The sequence below is a fragment of the Python bivittatus genome, unplaced genomic scaffold (assembly GCF_059951505.1).
Source record: "Python bivittatus isolate LINGU-HERP-01145 unplaced genomic scaffold, Pbiv_v1 ctg000480_np1212, whole genome shotgun sequence".
Taxonomy (NCBI): domain Eukaryota; kingdom Metazoa; phylum Chordata; class Lepidosauria; order Squamata; family Pythonidae; genus Python; species Python bivittatus.
In genome coordinates this window covers 16,241,680-16,262,275 of record NW_028277075.1, presented here as the reverse complement: position 1 = coordinate 16,262,275, position 20,596 = coordinate 16,241,680, and the positions used below count along the sequence as shown (strand labels likewise).

Here is a 20,596-nt window from a genome sequence, read left to right as displayed (position 1 = left end):
AATGACATCATAAACTACTTCTTCTTCTGTATGGCATGATTATGGAAATACATGTTCCATTCATGGAGAAAATCTATTTATGTGGTCACTAAGAATCGACAATGACTTGATAGCACCTAAAACAATCAATCACATGTGCCATTTTTAAAATATTTGAACTGGGGGAAAACAAAATGTTCTGGAGAAAAAAGCTCCATTTGCACATTCCCAGTATAAACATCATCTAGATGTCTGTGCCACCAGCACACTCCGATTTCTTAGACCAATCATCTGCATAAGTGCCTCTAGAATGAGTCTTTTAGGGGACAAAATAAAAACATATATAACTTTATAAAACAGGGTCATCATGACAGAACCGAAATCTCCCAGCACCAGTGACTAAGTACACCCAGCCAGGAAAGAGAGGAGGCAGCTTAACACCATGACCTAGGATATCAAGGCCAATAACACTGTTTAAAGAGAAATTGGTTCATACTCTCACTGTTTATTCATTGGATAAATCACTGTAACTACAATGATGTTTTTCTTTTTAACTATCATCAGTTAAAAGCCATGGTTAAAAAGCTATTTACTACAGCCAAAAATAATCAATACTGCCCACATATAACAAATGCAAAATATAGGCAATCATAATATACTTTACACAGAGTTTTTGTATAGCTTCTAAGCAGTAACTGTTCCTTTATAGGAAGCTGATGAAATTAAACACCAAGCTTGAATGTCTTGTTCTTGTAAATCAATGGTGGGTTATATTAAACAATATGAAATTAGTTTTCAATTATTGTCAAATGAGGTTAATTCACCACCAACAAAAATGCTTTGAGTACAGGGAAAAGCTCAGAGAATATTTAATAAGAGTTGTTATTGGAGATGAAATAGTAACCCGTATGGTTTGGCCTTGTCCTATTATTCTTGCATTTTGAACCTCAGGATCAATCACTAAACATTTTGAATACACACACACACGTGCACACAAACACACACACACTTGGTTATATTTCCAGTATTTTGAAACTATCAGCAATTATGGACTTTTGGTGCATGGGAAGTGATTAAAATAATTATTAAAGAACACTGGAAGGAGAAACCTACAACTGATTTACAGCAATGGGTTGTTGTATGTGTTGTTTATCAACATTGGAACTACAAAGTTTCCAAGGTTTTTCTTCCCTTTTTGGGGGAGAGGTATATGTTTATTTTGAAGTTGATCCTTTAATGCTATTGTATGCATTAAAGAGAGCCAGTTTGGTGTAGTGGTTAAGACATCAGGCTAGAAATGGGGAGACCTTGAGTTCTAGTCCCGCCTAGGCACAAAGCCAGTTGGGTGACCTTGGACCAGTCACTTTCTCTCAGCCCTAGGAAGAAGTCAATGGCAAACCACTTCTGAAAACCTTGCCAAGAAAACTGCAGGGACTTGTCCAGACAGTCTCTGAGAATAGGACATGATTGAATGGATTAAAAAAAAATGCATCCATACCTTTTAATTAGTTTGCATCATTAACAAAAATTGAATACATATAAAAAACTGTGTATCAAAAATGGTAATTGGAATTTCCATTCTTTTTTCAGCCAACACTTGTATATTGCTCTTAGCTCAAAAATGATAAATGAATCAGCCCTTTTCATACTAGAAGAGTTCAACAACTTCAATATTCCATGCCTGAAATATCACCATGGGTTTTTCCAGCTAACAAGTGGAATATATGCTGGATTTAATCTTATGCAATACAAGCCTCCACCTTCTTAATTAATCAGCTTGAGAAAAGTTCCTCCTCCCAAATAGAGGGATTGGGTGCTCCTTCCTGTTGTGTGGCTATGCACTCTCCCATTTAGTTCTGAATGAGATGGATTGACAGGCTTTTCTCCTTCAGCTAAGAAATTATAAAATTCTTAATCCAAAACATCTGCAAGTACCAGATTGTTTACCTTTACGCTATACCATATAGCAATGGATGTTGGAAAACACTGACCTGAAACTCTCTAATTCTATCTTTCACAATATACCACAGATGATACGTAAATTATAATCTTTTTATTATTTGATGACTTAATCTACAGCTAGTCCTTGAGTTATGACAGCAATTGGGACTGGAACTTCTATCATTAAGCGATGTGGTCGTAAAGTGCAATGTCATGTGACCACATCGTTTAGTGATGGCAATGCCAGCACATCCAGTTGCCATTGTTAACCGAATCCCACCAGTCATTAACCAAGGCTAGCTTGATCCAAGAGATTCCTGGCTTGCACTTTCCCAGCCCCGAGCCTCGGTTCTTCCAAGGTAAGGGACTGCCTCCTCTTCAACTCCCCCCAACTGTCTATCCCCTCCACCATCTCTGCCCATTTGGCCACCCTGGACCCTGCCTTGCAGGGTGGCAAGCAGCCCCAGAACCATGCAGCTCTGGGACTGCTTGCTGCACTGCGGCTCAGGGCTTCTTGGTGCACTGCGGCTCTGGGACTGCAAGAAGCCCCTGAGCCACAGTGCAGCACAAAGCCACCACCACCCCAGCCCAGCAGAGCAAAGCTGCAGCCACTCTGCAGCTGCCCCAGCCCAGCCCAGCCCAGCCCAGCCCAGCCCAGCCCAGCCCAGCCCAGCCCAGCCCAGCCCAGCCCAGCCCAGCCCAGCCCAGCCCAGCAGCACGAAGCTGCAGCTGCCCCAGGAAGCCCTAGCCCAGCCCAGCAGGACAAAGCCACAGCTGCCCAGCCCAGCCCAGCCCAGCCCAGCCCAGCCCAGCCCAGCCCCGCAGTGGGAAGCCCCAGCCAGCCCAGCCCAGCCCGCCCCAGCAGTGCAAAGCCCCAGCTGTCTCAGCCACATGGCATGAAGCCCCAGCCACCCTTGCCACCCTGCACTCCATGGCCTTGCTGCCCTGGTGTAATAGTATGTGGGAAAGACCTTGGGAGATGGGAGGAAGAGATGCTGCCTAGGGAACAGTCAGATAAGAGACAGCATAGTCCACAGCTGCAAAATGGGTGAGGCAGGAGGCTCAGAAGGGGCCCTCTCTAGTTTTTCAGGCTATAAAGGAGATGGCGGGAGAACTGTACTTTCAGATCTGCAAGATTCTGTTAATGTAGCTTTACAATGAAGTAGAATTAGCTTATCTGAGTTGTGTTTCCTATCTGTTCTACCTGGTAAGGCTGACACCTGCGCTCTGCTGCCCTAGCTGACCTTTGCCATTTTCTTGCTCCTGATGCTGAGGCATGCCCAACCTGGCCCTTCATGAGGCAGCTGTTGGCCATGTGAGGCCTTCTTCCCAGGATCTCGTGAGACTGCCATGCACAACCTCAGGAAGAAGGTCTTGCGCGGCCAGCAGCTGCTTCATGAAGGGGCAAGCCAGGCACACTTGGTCAACAGTAGAAGCAAGAAGACAGCAAAGGTCAGCTGGGGGCGGCGGAGGGCAGGGGGCCAAAAGGGCAGAGATGGGGGAGGCGGGTGAAAGGAGCTGAAGCGCCCTGTGGTTGTAAGTGTGGGTGAGCTGCCAAGTGCTGAAATTTTGATCATGTGACTGTGGGGTGCTACAATGGCCGTAACTTTGAGGACCGGGCATATTATTTGTTCAGCACTGCCATAACTTTGAACAATCACTGAACGAATGGTCATAACTTGAGGACTACCTGTATTTAAATTTGAAGTAGAGCTATTACAGTTATAGTGATATCTCTTCTAAAATCTAACTGATCTTAAATAAGTTAACTAAAATTTTAAAGCAGTAAGGCAGCCTCACACTCCTCTAACATAATTTATATTACCACAGGCATTCTGTACCATAAAAGATTTTATTCCATCCTACGACAAATTCTGCCAAGCAAGCAAAATGCTTATGAATGCTGACAATTCCTTAAAAGTTAGTGCTTATTATAATAATGACATAATGTTGAAATTACTTGTAGATAATAGTGCTATTACTGCTCTGGTAAACCACAAGTAATACAACAGCAGTCATCACAGAAGCATATGCGCACAAAATGCAACTAGAGGAGCAAAAATTGGAAGTTAGGTTCCCTAAAGAAGTGAAAACTATTCAACCAAGCCAAAGATAATTATATTTGGTTAAATAAAAGATTATTATATAGCAAAGAAAGGGTTGATTGTTTTATTGCAAATATATATCTGTATCAAAATCAAATTTGGAGGCTATAAGATGACAAAAGTTAAAACTTGTCGTTCTAAGAAATTTGGACTGGAGGCTTGGATACACATACAGTATAGTATGAATGGTAAGAAGGGGCTTAATCCTAACTGATTATGTTTGCTTGTGAAAGTAGGGCTTAGCTAAGGTGCCCTCCAGTAGTAATATGTTCTGCTAGATCAAAAAGGTTTTGCCAGGAGCCCCACTAGTCTGCCAAAGTATCTGTGATTATGAGGCCAGCACCTCAAGCTATGGCACTGATGGCTTCAGAGATTCCTTAAATGACTGATATTTGGGACCAGTTTGGAGCTGCCATAATTTTTCTCCAATTGCAACTAGTTAGCAACAAATTTGGGGGGGGGGGCATTGCCCTCATGAAAATTTTATTTCTAATTTTCAAATGTTTAGGTCTCATAGCTGGTACAGAGAAAAAAAGCATGCTATTTCATACGTGGCATTCAATTCAATTTATCTCACAATAAAGGAAGTCTTATTTTATTTAATATTTTAAAAAGTAAAAAAAAAGCCCTCTACTTCTCTTTGATCTAAGACATACATGATCACTAAAGCCCACAAAAAATGAGATTCTTCTATTAAGTAACAAATCTGGGGGTCCTCATGAACACATAGCTCCTACTTGAATACCACATGGAGACTGTGGTGAGGAGGGCCTTCACACAATTACATCTGGTGTATCAATTTCGGCCATTCATGGATCAGTAGGCAGTGACCATGATTACTCATGCTCTTGTCACCTTGTGGCTAGACTTCTGAACTTCACTCTACATGAAGCTGCCCTTGAAGACCATGCAGAAGCTTCATCTGGTACAGCATGTGGTGGCCCAGGCAGTTACAATCATACCTATATTTGCCCATGTGACATTACAGTACTACTATGACTGCCAGTATACTTTCAGGTGTGATTCAGGTGCTGGTGGTCACATATAAAGCCTTACATGGCTCAGGGCCTTGATACCTTCGCTCTGGGCTGAATTGGCCTGTCCAGTAAAAGCTGGGCTGAGTCTGTCAGTCTAGTTAGAATGGAGAAAGAAGGTCTGTTAGAGTCCCTTCTCTGAGGAAATACTATCTACAGGACCCTGTAGTAAAGCCTTTTCAGTGATGGTCCCTCTTCTGTGGAATAGCTTTCCACTGGATATTTTGCCCACCCTTTCCTTCTGAGGTTTCTGAAGGATGCATTCCGGGACAATGAAGTTAGACCTAGCCCCCTGGGTGCTGAAGTTACAGGATATTTGTTATTCAAATAATGTTGTTTTAATGTTTTTGTTGCTTGATGTAAGCTGCTCACAGCAATTTGGAACTGAGCTGCATACAAGCCGTAGTAAATAAATAAAATAAATCTGCCAAAAGAATTGTTCAGATTTACTGAACATATGGAGACTTCTGTAAGTGCTGTTGTGTAGACTATTTGATTATGCTTTTTAACAGCACTTCTTTCATTTTGCAAAATTCAGTATTTGCCTTCATAAGAATTCTGTTAAGATCAATCGCCATTATTTGCTCCTTTCCCCTTAAAATGTGAGACTGAAGCAAAAGACTGCATAACCTTAAACAGGTCAGAACACATACCTTCTAAGAGATGCATCTTCTATATGCAACATTCTATTTTCTTCAGAACTAACCACATACATCATACCTCTTTGCTTTTAACTCATTATGTAGTAGCAATGTTTCTTACAATCACCACTATTGACCATGATACATATCCAAATTCAGCATACGTTATTACTGAGCAAGTCTAAAATGTTAAATATGTTGTTTATTCTGAAATATACATTTAGATTTAATAACATCTTTGTATTTATGCACTTGACTGAAATGCCTAGTCATCTCAGTAGAATTCAATGAAACCTGGTTGGTGTACACATCAGATATTCCCAATTTTGGTTCACTGATAAGTATGCCTCTGTTTGCTACAATCACAATGCACATAAGCAATCTGTATTTTGTAAATATAGATCACAGAAATAATGTAATGGTTGTAAAGGATTAAGGAGATAAAAAATACATGGACGTCATCAATCACTGTGTGCCTCCTCCTCCATCTCTTTTTGGGGTGTTCTAAGTTAAGAATGGGGGACACGCCTCCTATTTCTGAAAAGGAGGAGGGTTCCCTGCCGGACCATGTACGTGATTTACATTCACAAGACAGAACTATAAATACGCGTGGGGACTGACAGAATTGGACTGTTGCGTTTATATGACTCTTGGGTTTTTCTTAGGCCGCGAAAGTCTCTGAGGTGACCAGCCGGCTTCGGCATCCCTGCAGCTACGGCAAAGACAGCGCCGGCCCCCGCGCGAGAATAACTGTCAAGGCGCAGTCTCCTGCCGGCAGAGACAGTGTGTCAAACCTAGGCTGGGCCGGGTGAAGAGGAGACGGTAGCCCTTCTCCTCTCCAAACTCGCTTGACAGGCCCGAGCCAGGCGGGCGCCATGCTAGAAACCAAAATGGCTGCCCCGGGGAAAGCAGCCCAACCCGAAGAGCACCGAGGGGGACGTGCCGAGTGACGCCCGCCGCGCCGCGCCGCGCCACGCCTCACCGGACCCGCCACACGCAGGTACCTGCTCCTCCGCGCCCGCCTTTCCCCGCATTGGCCAAGTCCCTGTCGTCGCTTCCGCCGCCAGCCCTAGACGGCTCAACCACTCTCTCATTGTGTCCCTCTCACCCGCCCGGAACCCGGCTTCATCCTACCTGAAGCTCGGCCCTTTCCACCTCCCAGTGAGCGCGCTCCATCTCGAAGCGGGCCCACTCGTGCTGGATGTAGTGCAGGATCCCCGGGATAGTGTAGTGCTGGGGCCGGGACAACTCCGATCCGCTCCCGGGCCCCGCCGCTTCCTGAGCCGCCGCCGGACCTTGAGACTGCTGCTGGGACGGGAGACTGCCACTGTTAGGCCCCTCGCAGCCCTGGTTGAGCAGCTGGGAATTAACGTTGCCTCCGATGGGCGGCAGTGGCTGCTGTTGAGGTCGCGGGGTGGCCCCCGCCATGATCCCCCCGCCGGCGCCGGGATGTTCGTCCATTGTCTGTGAGGAGTCCTCCCCTCTTCCTCTTCCCGCCTAGTGTGTCCGGCCGAGTCTTCAGCGGTGCTCTCGGGGGGGAGTGACCGGCCCAGGGAGGAGGTCCCAGCGGCGTAGAGGAGTACCCGGGTGTCAGAGCCCAGCTGCACCCGAGCCGCCGCTATCGCCGTTGCCGCCGGCCGCCATTACAGTCTCAGCTCCATCATCCGCCGGCCAGATTCACTCACTCACCCACCCAAGGGGAGGGGGTACGCCGAGCATGCTGGGTAATAGCAACCGCCTTGCTCTGCCCCCCCAACCGCCTTGCTGTACGCATGCGCTCGCGTGAGAAAAATCCTGGGGTGAGAGACGGAAGGGGTTCCTATGCTTTTGGTGGTTTCTGCTTTAGATTCTTTTACATTTCATTCTTTCATTCACAGTTTCACTTGTCCCTTCTCGGATAGCACGATGTACAGCAGGAAAAACGAGAGGGGCTTACGCTCTCTAAATCCCGCGCGCCTTATTTTTTAGCTACTGCTTGACATTTGTACAATGACACTTTGGGGTAGTGCGTAGAAATCGCTTTTAATGAATATACAGGAGAAGCAGAGGGTTCCAGTTAAGGAGATGCTCCATTTTTTGGTAAAAATCCTAGACGTATTTAACACTGGTATTTACTTTCACCAATTAGAGTTATGATCCTTTCAGGAACCCTGGTTCAATATACTTATCTCCCATACAGTATTGTAATTGGCAGCATTAAGAGATTGGTGTGTCAAAGGCCTCATAATGAATTTATGGCAGAGGTGAAATCTGAATGTTTTTTTATTTTTTGTTTTGTAATTTAGATTCACTATTGTACTCATGCTACGGTTAAACTGGTGCAAAGTTGCTCACTCCTAGTTTATTCAAGGTTTAGTGAATTCAAGACATGCCTAGAATGTCGGTAGATACAAATTTACATAAGCATTAACTGTTAAGGTGTTGGATTAAGACTGAAGACACTTAGGATAGTCACTCTCAACCATGGAAACTATGTGAGTGGACCAGTCACTGTCTTAGCACATTTGTTTGTTTAGATAATGTATATGGCTGCCCATCTTACACTAGTAACTCTTGGTGGCTGACAAACAGTGCATTTTTAAAATAAAACCACTATAAAATGAAGCAAAATTCAATTAAAAATGATCATAATACAATAATCAAGAAACCTTACAAGAATTTACAGTGCCAAAAAACACATATTGGGCTTCATAACCCCAGCCCATTTTAGCACTGAAGATGTTACCTAGCTGGGTAATGAAACATTTGCAAGAAAAGAACCAGGCTTAGAGAACCCCAAGGACCCCACAGTTCAGCCCTGAGCTACACATATTCACCTCTGTCGGCATGAAGGAAAAGCCAGGTTTTCATAGCCTTATGGAAGGCTAATAGGTTTGGGGCCATCTGGATCTCACAGTGAAGGCTGTTCCAAAGGACAGGTGCAGTGATAGAGAAGTCATACAGGTTTTAAAAATGTCCTCATTAGTTATGAGGGAAAAAGGGGAAGGAGAGAGTACTTTGTACACTATCTTGAACTCCTGGAGAAAAGGCAGGTTAAAAATCTAGAAGCTGGAAAAGTGAGCTCTAGTTCTCCCTTAGACACAGAAGCCAGATGGGTGCCTTTGGACCAGTCATTCCCTCTCAGCCCAACACAACAGTTGTGGGGAAAATAGGAGGAAGGAGTATTATGTGTGCTGCCTTGAGTTATATAAATAAAGGCGGGATAACAAAATCTCAACAAATAAATGTAATAGTCATTCAAATATATTGTACACATTTTTTTCCCCTTTAGGATGAAATTTTCCTTGTTCATTTGGCAGGAAACTGTATTTAAAAATGGCAGGAGAAACCAAGAACAAAAGCATTTCTGCTACAGGCATCCAATTCCTTCTATATGTAACTCTTCCTTATCCTACTTTTCCAAAATGGGAAAGTAGAAGGAATAAAAGGTTATTTCTTGGTTTCAGAACTGTTCCTTACACTGGTGCTTTATTTTACAAAGATGCAAAAGAATCCTTTGTTTGCTTCATTATACAGTATTTCACTTCAGAAGATACTCATTTCTCAATATATAATCTTCCGCTGTTTGCTGCTCATTCAGATCACTAGCTTTGTGTCACTGATGATGGATTGGGCCAGCAACAGATTCTTAGCATTGCAGTTTCATTCCTCATGTGTCTACAGCTGACCAGTTTGGGTGGACAAGGAGGCTTCCTCACTCATCACACGCACAACACATATACCCTGCCCTAGGACATAAGCATGCTTTGATTTTGATGCTGGAGTTGTTATTATTATACTGTCATCCAAAGTAGCAGGGCAGCAAACAGAAATTGGAGAATGGGCCTAGTATCGAATTACTGTGATGAATATGGAATTATATTAAGAGATGATAACCCCACTCTGGATAAGTAGGCAGAAGTTTCTGGGCAATCCCTGGAGATCAACTATGGAAAATCCATCACAATGTTGAAAATAAGATTAGTCAAAGCTGTAGAGAACAACTTCTTTGTCTTTTGGTAGTCTATTCAGTCATCTTTGCAGGCCATACATAAGTTGTAAGCTACATGCAGGAACGTTTTACATGTACATTATAGACAAAAAAAAAATCAAGATACTTATGTTTCATTGAAGATATGCAGTAAAAATTCAGCATTATGATGCTGCACTTAAACTCAAAGTAGGTTTTCTTTAAATACATTTCACATCATAATAAATGTCCTCTCATTCTAAACATCTCAGAATTTATAAGGCCCATAAAATGCTATAGTTTCGAAACCATAATATATTTCCATGCTCTATACTATGACCACATATGTAGAAAAGGATAAACACCTGCAAGATTTACTTCAGTCACATTGGAAAATGAAAGCTTCTCTTAGAATATATAAAAAAGGTAGGCAAGGGAAGATAGAAATCTATGAATCACATACTATTTAACAGGATTAGCAAAATAACAACAGATCTTTGTCACTTTTTGCCGTTGCATCTTCTTCTCACAGCCCTTAGGTAAAACCAAGCCTCCTCTACCCCAAAGTCACAATTAGGACCTCAGTTTTCAATGCCTACTCTTTTCCTTTATCTGCTGAGCATGAATACATAATTGATGTTACTGATTAAAGGCAAAGTACTCCAAAACAAAAAACAAAAAAAATCTGCAACACTTTCCAAGTCTGTACTTTTAAATAATTGTTTTTAAAATTTAAAAAATCAGAAATCACATATGGAAAATCCAGAAGATGACATCAAAAACACTGGAATGTAGCAGTTTGGTAACAATGTTGTCTTGGTTCTCAGTGAAAGTAAGAATAGAGAATGACAATTGCAGATGATAGCTCTTCATCCTCTTATGCCTGGGCATAAGATTAGTGCTTAATCTGGAGTGGATTACAGAGGTTTGACTGGATTTCTCCTTTATGAATCTCTTTTCCATAGATAAAAAGAGAACCATCATGATATTTGATAACTGAATGAATATCACTACAGATATTAGATGCCAACAATGTGATTATCTTACTGAAAGTATGGGCAGTTTTGCAAATTACATAAAACAAATGTGAGCTTTTTACTTAATTTATACTTAAATGCAAGCATCAACCAATTATTCTAAGATGAAAATATCTGTATAGTCTTCATATGTGTTACATGCCTTGAAAATGAAGTATATAATGTACCTCTAAAGTGATGGTTATCAGTGATACTATGCACTCCAGTAAATCTAAATGTAAGGAGCCAGTTTGGTGTAGTGGTTAAGGCACCAGGCTAGAAACTGGGAGACTGAGTTCTAGTCCTGCCTTAGGCACAAAACCAGCTGGGTGACCTTGGGCCAGTCATTCTCTCTCAGCCCTAGGAAGGAGGCAATGGCAAACTACTTCTGAAATCTTGCCAAGAAAACTGCAGGAACTATTCCAGCAGTCACCCAGAGTTAACACTTACTTGAAGACATGCATGCATGCATAAATAAATAAATAAATAAATAAATACACACACTCCAACTCTAAAAACCCAGTAACTGCTTCCCAATAGGATTTTAATAGTACTGTCATCACACACACACATAAAACCATTTCAGTGGTAGTTAAGAGCACAAGAAAAGCCGTACTGGATATATGTCCCAGATACCTATCAGTAACTTACCTTTTTTGTTTTCTATCAACTGATGTAGCTTCCGGCACTGGAAGTAATATATAGCATAATAACAAGTAGCCATTACTAGCCTTGTCATTCATTAGTCTAATCCCTTGTTAAATCAATATCCAGCTAATACTTCTGAGGATGACACCCTCCAGTTCTATTTTGCTGATTACATTTATGTTCTCTCTACAATCCAAAAATGAGATACTTTTAACCTCTAAGTAAGATGTCCATAAAGCTTCCCCATTTCCTTCCCCAAATCTCCCTCTCAGAGAGCTAGTTCTTCTAGGTGAGTTCCCTTTGTCCTTCAATACATGTAAAAAAAGAGAGTTCTTTTTCCATTCCCATGAGGGAACCAGAAGGCAAGTTTGGGAAGAATGCAGGGCCCAACTACTATGGCATTTGGTGGCCTGGAGATGCCCTGGGAGATAATCTGCCCCTTTGGTTTGATAGGGTTCCCTGTCTCTTTTTGGGACTCTTTAACGAGGGTTAATGTTCCATACAATTGCTACGTCTATAGATTAATAATAGTTCTTAAAGTATTCTTTTGTGGACTTGATTCATTTTTATTCTGAAATGTCTTGTTCTTTAGTGGAAACCACACATAAACTAAATTTAAATTAAAAAGTAGGTCCTCATTAAATCATACCACAGAAGAGTAAACCAAAATTGTTCTCCTCAAAATACTTTGCTGTTAATGCATATTTTATAGTCTTTATGAATGTATAAATAGCTTGGAGACAAGGTACAAAAATAACAACCTTTTGTATACAGTAGTCCATGCAATAATAACAGTAACATACAATAATATGCAATAAAAGAAATACAATCTATAGCTATGGTTAAAACAATATTATATTCCTGGCACTGGGAGCTCTACAGGATTCAAGTCCCAAAAGATTTCCAGAAAAGCCAAGCTTTTATGAGCTTCTGGGAGGCCATGAAAGGGGGAATTACCTTTGCCTTGAGATGCAAGCTGTTCCTCAGAAAATGCCTGCATTCATGCCCCCTCCCATTGCACCTCTCAATAGATGGTGAATTTCAGCAGGTATTCTCTGTGCCCTCAGACTAAGTGCCTAGACTCTATATGGGATATGCAGGTTCAGAGGCACTCAGGCTCTAAGACATATAAGATGTTGTAAGTAATAACCAGCACCTTGAATTTTATATCAGTAGTCAGTGGAGCTCATGGGTGTTACATAGCAGTAATTATACTGCCCAATAAACATAGAGGCCAGTGCACTTTGCACCACCTGAAGTTCCTTACTGGTCTTCAAATTCAGCCCCATGTAAAGTAAATGACAATAATCTATACAGGAGTTGATAAGAGCTTGAGAGATCAACTTTAGTGCCCTCTGTTCTAGATAAGGCCACAACTGGCAAATCAGCATAAGCTGGGCAGTGGCCATCCTAGCCACAGCCTCTACCTGCTGTTCCAACAAGAGTTGTGAGTCCTGGAAGACCCCCAAATTGCAGGTTTGCTTTCCATAGGAAAGCAGCATTCCATCAAGAGTGAAAGATGATATAATTCCAGAATCAGTCATATATTGAGATGGATGGGTTGTCTTGCTTGGGCTGAGTCTAAGCCTGTTGTTCCCCATCCAGACCCTGACAGCATCCAAATTGCCAGCACTTCCACTGCATCCCCCATTCAGCCTGGGGTGGAGATGTAGACCTGGGTATAATTTGCATACTGATGATACCTCACTCCAAACCGGCAGATGACCTTTCCCATGGTTTCTTATAGTTAAACCAGATATGGGAGAGGACTTCTCCCCTGACAACTGACTAGAATCTCCTGCTCAGGAAGGGGAACAGTGCCTCCAACTCCCAATTGCTCGTAGGCAGTCCAGAAGGATACTGTGATTGACTCTCAGGAGCTGCTAAGAGATCTAGCAAGACGAGGATGGTTGTGTCATGTACTGATCTGTGGGCATGACCTTGGGAGACAGGAGGAAGAGCCACAGACTAGACAACCATCATGCAAAAGGTATCTCAGCCCACAGAAACAAAAGGAGTGTGGGAAGCATTTCAGAAGGGAAGGGACCCTCCCTAGTTTTCTGGAAAGTAAAAGTAAGGGAGAGGAGAAATACTTTCAGACTTGCAAGATTCTGTTACTGTAACCTTATAACAAAGGTAGCGTTAGTACTCATGATTAGTGCTTCTTGTCTGGACTAACTCGAAGGGGTGACATGCTACCACTGTCCAAATCTTACTACAAGTCAAGCATGAGAATGACAAATGGGGTTTCAGTCCCATGCCCAGGTCTGAATCCTGACTGCCATTATCTAGAAAATTAATTTCTTCCAGAATTCTCTGTAGCTGTTGCCCCATCTCCTTTTCCACAGTCTTCTCTACAAAGATGAAGGATAAAGGATGATAATATACTTATATAACTGGATCATAGGGAGACCTCTTGAGGAGTGCCTCTTTTAACATTCCTGGCATCACCCCAACCCTCAAAAAGGTATTGACAATTGCCTGGATCCACCTCCAAGCTCTCCCCTAGTTGCTTTAACTAGGGACAAGAGTCAAGGTTGCATGTGGTGAACCTAAAGCTATAAAGAACCCTGTCTACTTCCTCAGGAATCATAAGCTCAAAAACCTCCCAGGCAACACTGCAAGTCTGCCACCTCATTGTATCCTGTCCACCCAACTTCTGACTCACAGCAGATATGAGTGGTTGAAATGATCACTGAAATGATCAGCCAGACCATCACAGCTTGCACTGATTGGTTCTTCTAAATAGATCATCTTTAACAATGCAGCTGACTGACATTCCACAGACACAATAAGGGTAAAAAATAATTCCTCTCCACCATCCTTATTACTTGAAGTAGACTTGAATCTGAGCTCATTCCTGTGTCTAGTAATATTTACTTCTTTTCTTTTGCCCACTGTCACTCTAGGAGTCTCTTCACTCACTTAATTTCCCAGAGTAGGTTTGGTATATGACTGCATATATTAATAAACAGTAATTTCCCAGAGCTCCTCAGAAAACTGAGCTGCCTGGAATCAGTGGTGTGGAGAGGCCATTCAGAAACAATCCTGTCTAGTGCTCTTATGGGCATTGGGTTCCATAGTTCAACTAGGCATTCAATAGAACTGTCCTCTAGATCACTGGGAAATTCCCCAAATCCTATCTGAAGCCTTCTGGATCTATCAGGTCCTTGAGATAGGTTATTTGAATGGGCCCATCCTTCCTAGAGAAACTAGGGGGTCCAGTCAACTCCACTGTCACAAAGAAGTGATCTGTCCATGACCAAGGAACTGATGGAAATTTTCCCCAATATGAGGGAATCAACCAGGACTAGCAATGTAGGTGAACCCACAGCAGCCCCTCAATGAGATTAGGTAGCTGAAATAGGGATGCTGCTGTGCAGCTGGAAGGATGGTACAGTAGCAGCACCAGCAGCTTATCTCTGAGGCCCAACTTCATAAATATAGTTTCATACTAGGCCACCTGTGGAATAGCCTTTTCCTAAGTACCAAGGTCTTGTGGTACACAATTGCCACTCCACCTCCCCTGCCACAGAGTTGTGACCGATGCGCTACCTGAACGAAGCTGAATAGATCTCAGTGTGAAATACTCCCCATTTCTCTGATGCTAATTAGAGCTGAGAGTGAGTGACTGGCCCAATTTGAGCCAGCTGGCTTCCATGCCTAAGGGAGGATTAGAACTTGGGTCTCCCTGCTTCTAATCCAGCATCTTAACCACTATACCACACTGGCTCTCAAAGGCAATACTTTAACACAGTAATTTATTCAAAATGACAGGTAGCAGATTTCAAAGAAAGCAAGTACTTTCATAACACATAATTAACTAGTAAGATCTATTTCTATAGGATGTTGCAATAGTTATTAGCATCAATGGTCTTAAAAGGATTAAGTAAAAGATTAGAGTGATAGATGTACTTGTTAATAACAAGAGAAAAAACTGCTGTGGTTGTATTTAAAGACTGTATAAAATCTTAATTCAAAAATTGTGAGGTCTGTGCTATCCAGAGGTGATGCTCTCAGAAGTTGATGAGGAAAAGACAAGCATTCCATGCTCAGACGTACTCATCTTTATTTTCAGTTTTCACGTTCCCTTAACCGGCCTTTCTACTGAAAACAGATTTTAGAGTGAAACATTTCAGGTTAAGCTTTAACCTGGATTTGTCATTACCCAAGATTGTGGGTAATAGCTTTCAATAAATATCAATCATGCTAAGTTTTTCAATGGCTGTAACATTTATTTTTAGTTTTAATGATGAAAGGGTTAGACCTGGATGCATTAGTACCCTGCATGGGTGGAATGTAATTGGCAGAGGCCCTCATTTCCATCTAATCCTTCTGAGTTGCAGATTTTCTCCTGCATCAATCATCATTGCAAAATAGTCTTCTGACCAGTTTTAGAATAAACAGTTAGTCTCAATTTGTAGAATCAAATCCTTATTTTCATATAAATTAGTTTTCATAATTATTTATTAGCATTATTCTGCATACTTCTAAATTGCTCAGTAACCACATTTCTTTGGATAGTATACAAATCAATTACAAGATTATATCCCATCTCTTTTCCTTGTAGAATCCCAATAATATAGATTAACTTCTTAGTTTCCTTCCCATCAATGCATTGACCATGCCCAGATTTGCTTAGCTTCAAAAGATGGCTGCTTCATGCATTCTCAGACCATTCCATTGTGTCTGTCAATTGTTCCTTTCCCTCTTTATTTCTATTACTTTTGACATACATACATACATAAATAAAAATTCCTCTCTCACCTCTATGGGTGGTATGTATCTTCCTCAATCATGGGTCCTCTACCAGAGGCCTGGGAGTTTGAGGATTTTGAGCAGTATCTTAGCTGTTCCTAGCACCGCATTCTTCTGGACAGAGAGATGCTGTTCGTGGGATCTCTTGGAGCCACTCTGCCAGCTTAGGAGTCACAGCCCAAGTGGTCCTATCACCACTGGGACCACTTTGGCCTTTACTTTCCAGATCCTCTCTAGTTCCTCCTTCAGGCCCTGGTACTTCTCCAGATTCTCATACTCCTTCATCCTGATGTTGCTGTCACTTGGCACTGCTACATCTATCACTACTGCTGTCTTCTGGTCCTTGTCTACTACCACAATGTCTGGTTGATTGGCCAGTACCTGCCTGTCCATCTGGATCTGGAAGTCCCACAGGATTAACCCAATTATTTTCCACGACCTTCTGTGGAATCTCCCATCTGGACTTGGGAGGGTCTAGCCCATACACTGTGCAGATGTTCCAGCTACTTAGTTGTGCCAATGCCAGATACTTAGTTGTGCCATTCACTGTATGCTACTCCTGCCTGCATCTTACCCCCTGCGGCTGGTGTACAATCTCTGCGTGTTGGACTTGGGGTGGAAACCTCCGTACATAGTGAGGAGCTTGCAGGTCTTCACATCGGCAGTCTCCATGCCTTCCAACCCATCAGTCTTAACTACCTTCCCTCTCTTTACTATTATCCGGCCACACTTCTCCAGTCTGAATGACATCCCAATGTCCTCACTGTAGATCCGTGTCAGGTGGATCAGTGAGTTGATGTCTCATTCACTCTTAGCATATAGCTTAATGTCATCCATGTAGAGGAGGTGGTGATTCCACTCTTGAACTTGTACCCGTATCCAGTCCTTGTGATTATCTGGCTAAGGGGGCTCAAGCCTATGCAGAACAGCAGCGGGGACAGTGCATCACCTTGATATATGCGACACTTGATGGCCACTTGTGCGAGCTGTCTTGAGTTGACTTCCAGTGCTGTCTTCCACAGTCCCATTGAGTTCTTGAGGAAGGTCCTTAATGTCCTGTTGACTTTGTATAGTGCCAGGCATTCACAGATCTCTGTGTGGCATTGAGTCGTAGGCTTTCCTGTAGTCAATCCAGGCTATGTTCAGATTGGTCTGCCTAGACCTTGAGTCTCGGATGACTGCTTTGTCTATGAGCAACTGGTGTTTTGCACCTCTGGTGTTGTTCCCAGTGCCCTTACAAATTGTGCTCATGTACTGGCCCCTATGGTCTTGTAGTTTGATGGCTAGGATGCCTGATAGGACTTTCCATGTTGTGGGAAGGCAGGTTATTGGCCGGTAGTTGGATGGTGCTGTTTCCTTGTGAGGGTCTTTCACGATCAGCACTGTCCTTCCTTGTGTTAGCCAGTCTGGGTGGGAGCCTACTGCTAGCAGCTGGTTCATATGTGTCGCTAGGCATTTATGTACTGCTGTTAGTTTCTTTAGCCAGTTGGTGTGGATCATGTCTGGGCCAGGTGCTGACCAGCTCTTCATGTTCTTGACCCGCTGTTGGATGTCTGTTACTGTGATGGTGACTGGTTCCTGTTCTGGGAGATTGCTGTGGTCTGCTTTCAGGTCCTGCAGCCACTTTGCATTGGTGTTATGTGTCTTCTCTTTCTCCCATATATTCTTCCAGTACTGTTTAGTTTCTGCTGTTGGTGGCTCTGCTGTTACTGTGTTGTTGCACTGCAGTTGGGAGTACACCTTGTATGGTTCTTTAGAGAACAGGGCATTTATTTTCTTGGTCTCTGCTTCTCTAGTGTATCTCCTTAGCCTGGTAGCCAGTGCTGTGAGCCTTTGTTAGCTAAGGTTTCATATGGAGTCAGGCCCATGTATTTTTTCAGTAGCTGAGTCTTATCCTTAATCTCCACACCCTTCTGTGGTTCCACCAGCTGACTAACTTCTCTCCGAATTGCCTTAATCTTAGCCTTCAACCTCATTTTCCGGGGAGGGGGGGATGTACTGCTGTTCTTGATCGTGTAGCCAAGCATCTCCAGGATTACAGCGGCTGTAGCCAGTTCATTGGTTTGAGTTATAATGGTAGTAGGGATTGTCCGGAGGGCTCTATTGGCATCTTCTAGTATAGTATCTGATGATACTTCTCCACTGAGCCTTGGTAATCGGTCTCAAGGGTTGACTGTAGCTAGTTTATCCATGATCTTATGCCTCATATCAGCTGCTGTGCTCTGTAATGGAGGGGGTGGCAGTGACGTTCCAGCTTCAGGTGTTGGCTGCACATTCAGTTGTTCTTCCAGGTCTGCTTGAGTCTGGGTTGTAATGTAGAGTTGGTCTATCTCAAGTTGTGAGAACAGCTTCCTCTTCACTATGTTGAAACACTGGGTAACTAGTTGTTTCTCAGATATTGTGGATGTAGGTCTTCTGTCCATCCATAATTCTCTCATACATTTCATATATCCCCCCTCATTAGGTCTACTGTGGTAGTAGCATTATATGTATGGTTTGTTCCAGTAGCCCACTTATCATCAGATTGTCCTGGTTCCCCAACATCTGACAACAACCTTGTCAATCCAGGCGATGTCCAAGCCGGCATGACTCTCTTAGTTTGTATCATTCTTATATTTGAGGTAGGCTGGTATAGCATTAGGGGGTCTTTGCCTAGGACCCCTACTGGTAAGGTAGGTACTAGCCAGGATTTGAACCCCAGTCTCCCACGTCAAAGGTGGTGCTCTAATCACTACACTATCCAGCGCTCCTATATATATTTATATCAAATTTTCAATCATTACAACATCTGATTCAACTTATTTAGTGTTATATATTCATGTTTTGGAATTGGTTCCTTTTCCAGAGATCAGAAAGCATTGCATGAAGGTTTTTTTTATTTCTTGATAATTAAAATTATTTATTTGTTAAAATTATAATCAAGTTGGGGTCAGATCTTTAATCACTTTATAGTCCCACTCTCCTTAGTAAATGATGGGTTGCATCAAAAACAAGCTAATCATATTTCAGCTATTTTTTTCTGCTTACAATCAGGCAGAAGAAAACTAATACAATGGATTATAGCTCTTTTAAGTTAAATTAAAAAAATATTTCCAAATAGAGAACTAGCTCATTAGACTATGGCATTGACAAGGACTAGAGGGAACCAGTTTAATGAAAAAAGGTTTTTTTCTGTTCTGAATGTAATGAGATGTTGGGAATTTCCATGGAATTCTAAACTTCTGAGTTCTCTCCCTCCTCTTCTTTTAATTTTCTTTCTGTATTTTGGGAGCTTTTAAAAGGGCACCTTGGAGATGTGGAAGCAATTGTGGAGTTTTTATAGGTACCCCAAGACCTTCTATCACCTCCTTAGTTCACCCTGTTTTACAATTTTTCTTTCTATTTATTTGTGTTTCTCCAGAGGATTTTTTTCTAGGAGAAGCTTCATAACTCTTTCAAAGGAGCTAGTAGCACTTCCTCTTCTGAGAGACAATTATGACTTTCTCAGGCATCCAGTCAGCCCTTCTACTTAGAGGGAGAGGCTGTGGCTTAGTAGTAAAGCAGCTGTTTTTTATGTCAAAGGTCCCATGTTCAATTCTTGGTATCTCCAAGTCTCGAAAAATTCCAGTCAGAAATCCTAGAGATTTGTTTGCTATTCTATCAACAATATTGATATTGATATTGATGATCTGACACTGTATAAGATATGCTATGATTCAGTGTAATAATGTGAGGAAGGAAAAGGGCTGAGTAAACAAATGGTAGGCCACACCTGTCAAAATACCCTTGTATGCTATACTTATGTCATAATAACTATGAATCAGTTCTTGTCTTTACCATAATTTCAGTATGTTGTCAACCACTCTTAGCAATTTAGCTTCTTTTTATTCTTCCAAGAACTGCAGTACAGATAGCCCTTGACTTACGACTATTCGTTCAGCAACCATTCGAAGTTACGATGGTGCTGAACAAAGGGACTTATGACCCGTGCCTGAAGTAATGGCCGTTGTAGTGCCTCCACGGTCATGTGATCAAAATTCAGGCACCTAGCAGCCTGCCTGCACTTCAACTTCCCCCACCTGCCTACCTCCCCCCCATCTATGCCCTTTTGGCTGCCCTGCACCCTGCCTTGCAAGGTAGTAAGCAGCCCCAGAACCACATAGCTCTGGGATTGCAAGAAGCCCCTGAGCAGCAGCACAGCATGAAGCTGCAGCCACCTCAGCCCAGCCATGCAAAGCCACATGAAGCTGCCCCAGGAAGCATTCATTTGCCCAGCTGCCTTCTCTCCCAGTTCCCTGCACCAACCTTTCATCTTTTGCGCCCAGCCCCCGCGGCCAAAGCAGAAGTGCCTCGCTGCCTTTGCTGTCTCCTTTTCAGACCCAGCTTCTCCGGCGAACTTTTCCTCCACATGGCTCCCTGAGCCTTCAGAAAGGTGTACTGACTTCATAAAGCTATGCTGACTTCCTAAAACTGAGCTGACTTTGCAGAGACTTCAAAAAGGCAGCTCAGCTTTACGAAGGTTCAGGGAGCCATGTGAAGGAAAAAT

The 20,596-nt window shown here is 42.6% G+C and overlaps 2 protein-coding genes across 8 annotated transcripts in view; one reads left to right on the top strand and one right to left on the bottom strand.

Moving 5' to 3' along the window:
* The window catches only part of STRN3 (striatin 3), a 55,622-nt gene extending 48,217 nt beyond the window's left edge, over positions 1-7,405 (bottom strand). For 3 of the 5 annotated variants that reach the window (XM_007429017.4, XM_007429016.4, XM_007429018.4), the window contains exon 1: positions 6,835-7,404. In XM_007429017.4, coding sequence (XP_007429079.1) covers positions 6,835-7,161 — 327 coding nt within the window. In that variant the 5' untranslated portion in view covers positions 7,162-7,404. Of the gene's footprint in view, positions 1-6,834 lie in introns of all 5 variants that reach the window. The other 2 variants (XM_025167150.2, XM_007429014.4) reach the window with 1 other exon arrangement.
* The window catches only part of AP4S1 (adaptor related protein complex 4 subunit sigma 1), a 36,213-nt gene continuing 22,172 nt past the window's right edge, over positions 6,556-20,596 (top strand). For all 3 annotated transcript variants that reach the window (XR_015796980.1, XR_015796979.1, XM_007429021.4), the window contains exon 1: positions 6,556-6,700. The gene's annotated coding sequence lies outside the window, so the exon portion shown is untranslated. The remainder of the gene's footprint in view (positions 6,701-20,596) is intronic.